Source organism: Spea bombifrons, chromosome 6 (genome assembly GCF_027358695.1).
Source record: "Spea bombifrons isolate aSpeBom1 chromosome 6, aSpeBom1.2.pri, whole genome shotgun sequence".
NCBI lineage: Eukaryota > Metazoa > Chordata > Amphibia > Anura > Pelobatidae > Spea > Spea bombifrons.
Genome location: NC_071092.1, coordinates 292,557 through 297,118, shown reverse-complemented (window position 1 = coordinate 297,118; position 4,562 = coordinate 292,557). Strand labels below are relative to the sequence as shown.

Genomic DNA, 4,562 nt, shown 5'->3' with positions numbered 1-4,562 from the left:
GGGGGGGCATGGTGTTTGTGGCGCTGTTGGGGGGGCATGGTGTTTGTGGCGCTGTTGGGGGGGCATGGTGTTTGTGGCGCTGTAGGGGGCGCTGTTAGTGCAGCTGGAAAGGATTTTTATTGGATGGAATCTGTAATCTCTTCACGTACTTTCTATCTGCCCGGAATATACCGGAATACATCGCAGACTCTCATGCAGAGACCACGTTTAACCCTTCATGTGACAGATCGTGGTAAATTCCGTCACACCCTTGCATGCTGCGGGGCTGATAAATCACGTTTATTGATACCGTTTCTATGGCTACGGATTGGGAAACCCTCGGTTCTGCGATTACCGTCACACTTCAGTTAAACGACTTATTCCTGACATGGTTAACCCTTTGTGGTATTGAGGCATTCGCCTGCTGTTACACATTACAATCCATGAAGCTGCCCTCCGCGCATGCACGGCAGCCGAGGAGTCACCAGCAAGTTCCCATTAACAAGAGGAATTGCCCTTTACTGAGAATGTGAGGGTAACATCTAACTGCCCTGGGGGCACTTACCTGCAGAGCGAGACTCATCTGCCCCGTCATTGGAGCTCCCGGGGTATTTGTGGGGGATGGGAGACGTTTGTTAAGTAGAAGAACGCGCCGTGGGATTTAAAGCTTCGCATTTTGAGACACAACATTTTTAATTAAAAATACAGAATCTTCCCCACAATATAAAGAGGATTATTACATCACAGCAGACAGTTCCATTCATTAATATTATTCATTTTTACCCCAGTGACCTCATCACTCGGAGCCAAAAACTGCCCCATATTTCCAAAAGGCAGGAAAAATCGTCTGTTTGTGGAGCCGCTGCGCCCCGTGAAGCCGGACGGCCTGCGCTGCGTCGTGGTTAATTACCCGGGTTTATCGCTTGCATTTATTGCGGCCGTTTAATCTTCTCTTTAGGGAGGAGCGTCGGGTAAATCTCTGGCACTGAAATGTGATGTCATTTTCTGTCACTTTGAGGCTAAACCACATAAATTTTAGCGTTCTCAGGCAAATGACCGTCAGAGCGATCGCAATGAACAGAGAAGCCAGGAGGACGGCGTCCCTCAGGAGGAAATGCGAGCACGGCGGCGCATGCGGACGGGTGCAGGAGGTGATGAGCGCCCCCGATACCGGCGTCCCGGACAGCGTCGCCGGTGAGACGCATCGCGCGCCGCTGTCTGCATCCTGGCCCGCCAGCCACAATACTAGATATTCCACGTCGCAGCCGCAGTGCAGCGGGTTACCCGATAGGTTGAGCCTTTTCAGGTTGAGTAGGCCATCGAAGGTCCCGGGCAGAACGCTCGTGATCTGGTTTTGCCGAAGGTCCAATTCCTCTGCCGAGAGTGGAATATCCGGAACTTTCTCCAGGTTCCTGCGGCTGCAATCCATCAACAAGCCGCGCGAAGTCGCATTAGCGCATTCACATTCCTCCGGACAAATGTCTCCACGGACTAAAATCACGAGGAAGATCCCGAACGCCACGAGCCTGACGCCGGGCGGCATGCTGCCGGCAGGAACACCGAGTTACGGCAGGCACCGGGGAGCGTGTCTGCGCCACGTTATATCATGCATTAGTGCGAACGCTCCGGGGAAACGTGTCCTGACCACGGCCGAGCAGGTGCTTAGTAACGGACACCGCCACGGATACCGCCACGGATACCGCAAGCCGTCCAGTGAGAGCCGGATGCTTGTGGACGAGGCCGGGAAACCACAGACTTCACAGAAAAAAGTCTAAAAAAACAAAAAAGAATATTTAAAAAAAAACAGCACGGCGGCCGGTTCTAGATCAATGAAGAGAGGGTTCTCCTGCTTGCTAACGCGACACACGGGATTAGAATGTTAAATTGTGGCGCCCCAGCTGCCCCCCGTTACCGCTTTCTCAGGCTGGATGCCTCCGGAATTGGGAGATATGGCAGGGAGGAGCGACCCCGGCCGATGCCCTGTTCTAGAAAGGCTCGGAACCTGATACTATTATCTAGATCGGAGAGGTTCCAGAATCAAACATTAAGTAATGGGGGAAGTTAATCTGGATATTAAAACGCCCCCCCCCCGGGACTCGAGGGCCGCTCATTCCTGCAGCTTCATTGGGTTTCCGGGAAGCGAATGAAGCCGCGTTTTGATTGGCCGCTTGTATTTATTGGGGGCTCTGAACGATGGCCGTTAGCTTTGTGGGGCGTGATGTATTTAGAACGGGCGTTGCAGCGTTTACTGATTATGAAGCAGATTTGGAAAGAGGCAAAAAATGGAAATTCTTTAAAATAACGACCCAAACCTCAGACGTTCGCAGGAAATCTTCTCTCGTTCAGTCTTCTTTATTAATCTGCAGGAATTTCGCAGCCAGCCTTGGATCTGTGGGGGCAGCAGAAGGAAAGAAGCCAGAATCTATCACTAGCGGGTCACAGGCTGAGATGGAGGATGGGAGATTGGTGGAACAGCCTCCCAGCAGAGGTGGTAGAGGGTAATACAGTGAGGGTATTAAACATGCATGGGATAGACCTACGGCTCCTGAATCTAAGACGAGACCGACGACTGATTAAGGTTTGAGTCGTTACAGCGGGAGAAACGGACGACTAGACGGGGGCTGCCGGGGGCCGATCTGCCGGCCGATGTAAATGTCCCAATAATCCCTGTTTCTGCCCGAATGTCAGGTACCTGCTTGGTGCGGGGGGTTTCCTGGGACCCACTTGCTCTGCTCATGAATTATCTGCAGCGTCCATCGTGGCTCCGGAGGGCGAAGCTGTGGGAAACGTGACGGAGCGAAACTTCATTGGTGGATTTGCTTTTTTAAGCACAAAGTTGTCGCAGACAAAGTGTTTTTTTTTCTTGCAAGGAAAGATAAGAGCCCCCGGCTGGCCAGCTCACCGTGAAGACAAGCCGCAGCGGACCTGTGTTTTGGGGAGATAAGGACGTTATCTGTCACTCAGCTGACTTGTTTTCACTTTTACCAAACCGGCAAGAAATGATGTGGTTTTAACTGCTTAACTAAGATATGAAGGATGAGGAGCAGGTCGTGGGGGAAAAGGTCCGGTCTCCTGCTGTCTCCCAGATTCAGCTTCAGATCCTCAACGGCAAGAGATCCATCGTCACAAGCGATCGACCATTAGATCCTCCCTTATAAGAGATTCAGTCTTGGGGATCCACTCTCTTCAGAGATCTTTCCTCCCAGAACAAGTGAGACTCACCTAGTGCAGGTTATTTACCTGCTGTCCATTTCCTAGTGTCCACGTCTCCAGGGGCTGCCTAGTGTCCACGTCTCCAGGGGCTGCCTAGTGTCCACGTCTCCAGGGGCTGCCTAGTGTCCACCGTTCCCCATCTCCAGGGGCTGCCTAGTGTCCACGTCTCCAGGGGCTGCCTAGTGTCCACCGGTCCCCATCTCCAGGGGCTGCCTAGTCTCCACCATTCCCAATCTCCAGGGGCTGCCTAGTGTCCACCGTTCCCCATCTCCAGGGGCTGCCTAGTGTCCACCGTTCCCCATCTCCAGGGGCTGCCTAGTGTCCACCGTTCCCCCACCGTGACGCGTGATTTATACCCGTTACTGACATTCCATAAAGTGGACATTTGGTGCAGGGTCAGGCTGAGACGACTGGATAACGTGGACCTTGTGGTTGAGTGGTCTAGAACGTGGCAGTCTGTATTTGTCAGCAGGTTCCGTTGCGTATCGATTCTTTTACCGAAGGAGAATAGTTCTTTCCCCGCCAGGCTCCGGAGCGGGACTGGAATATTACTGAGCTTCTGCTGAGCGGCGGCAGCTGCCGGGCCGCGCCGGTTTAATGGCTTATTGATTCGCTGCCTCATTATATCAATCACTGGTACGTGGCTGAGCCATGCCTCAGGTGCCACGCTCACGTGGACGCTCACGTGGAACCTGCATTTCAGAACAAATCAGATCCTGGAAATGGGGAGAGCGGATCTTTGTGACATAAATCACCCGACCCGCTCTGGCCGCACATTAATATATCTTAGAAATGAATAAGCAGCCCACTGCTACCTCCTAGCTGATGCTGGCTGAGGGTGATGAGATCAGTGCTCCATAGATGCTTTATGTCATTAAACTCCACCGTCGTCTGATCAATGAAGAAACAGCAGATTGGAGGATATTTCAGCCGCCTCGGCGCCGGGCGTTTAAAGGATATAACCGGGTCCGGAATTTTCCTTTTATTGACGATTCGTTTATTACATTTCAATTACAGATAAAAATCTACTCTACAGAAATCTTTCATCTCGCTGGCCCCCGAAATAACGGCTCCAATCGTTTAGCGGTTATTCCTCAGTCTGTGGCCCCTTCCTGTACCCGGGGGCCGATCTGTGAGAATGAAAGGGTCCGTTCCCGTCGCCTGCATCGTAATTTAAAACTGTAACGCATCATATGTTTAATAAGCATGTGGTTTGCGCTCCTATGAATGAAAAGAATGCAGAAAATAAAAACTCAATTTCTGAATTAAACAAAAGAAAAAAAGAGGAGTAAAAAAAACGGCGTAACCCTGAAAATACGCAACCAAAACAAAGATTAATAAGTAAAAAAAGCATCCCAAATATAAGCTTT

At 51.3% G+C, this 4,562-nt stretch overlaps 1 protein-coding gene across 1 annotated transcript; it reads right to left on the bottom strand.

Moving 5' to 3' along the window:
* Positions 1-895: 895 nt before the first annotated feature.
* Positions 896-1,522, bottom strand: LOC128500412 (platelet glycoprotein IX-like). The gene has a single exon (XM_053469559.1). It carries the CDS (start codon positions 1,520-1,522, stop codon positions 896-898), a length of 627 nt encoding a protein of 208 aa, XP_053325534.1.
* Between the last annotated feature and the right edge of the window lie 3,040 nt (positions 1,523-4,562).

What these genes read in the sequence shown, in the direction of transcription:
- LOC128500412 (XM_053469559.1), bottom strand. Translation starts at nt 1,522, where the DNA reads ATGCCGCCCGGCGTCAGGCTCGTGGCGTTCGGGATCTTCCTCGTGATT.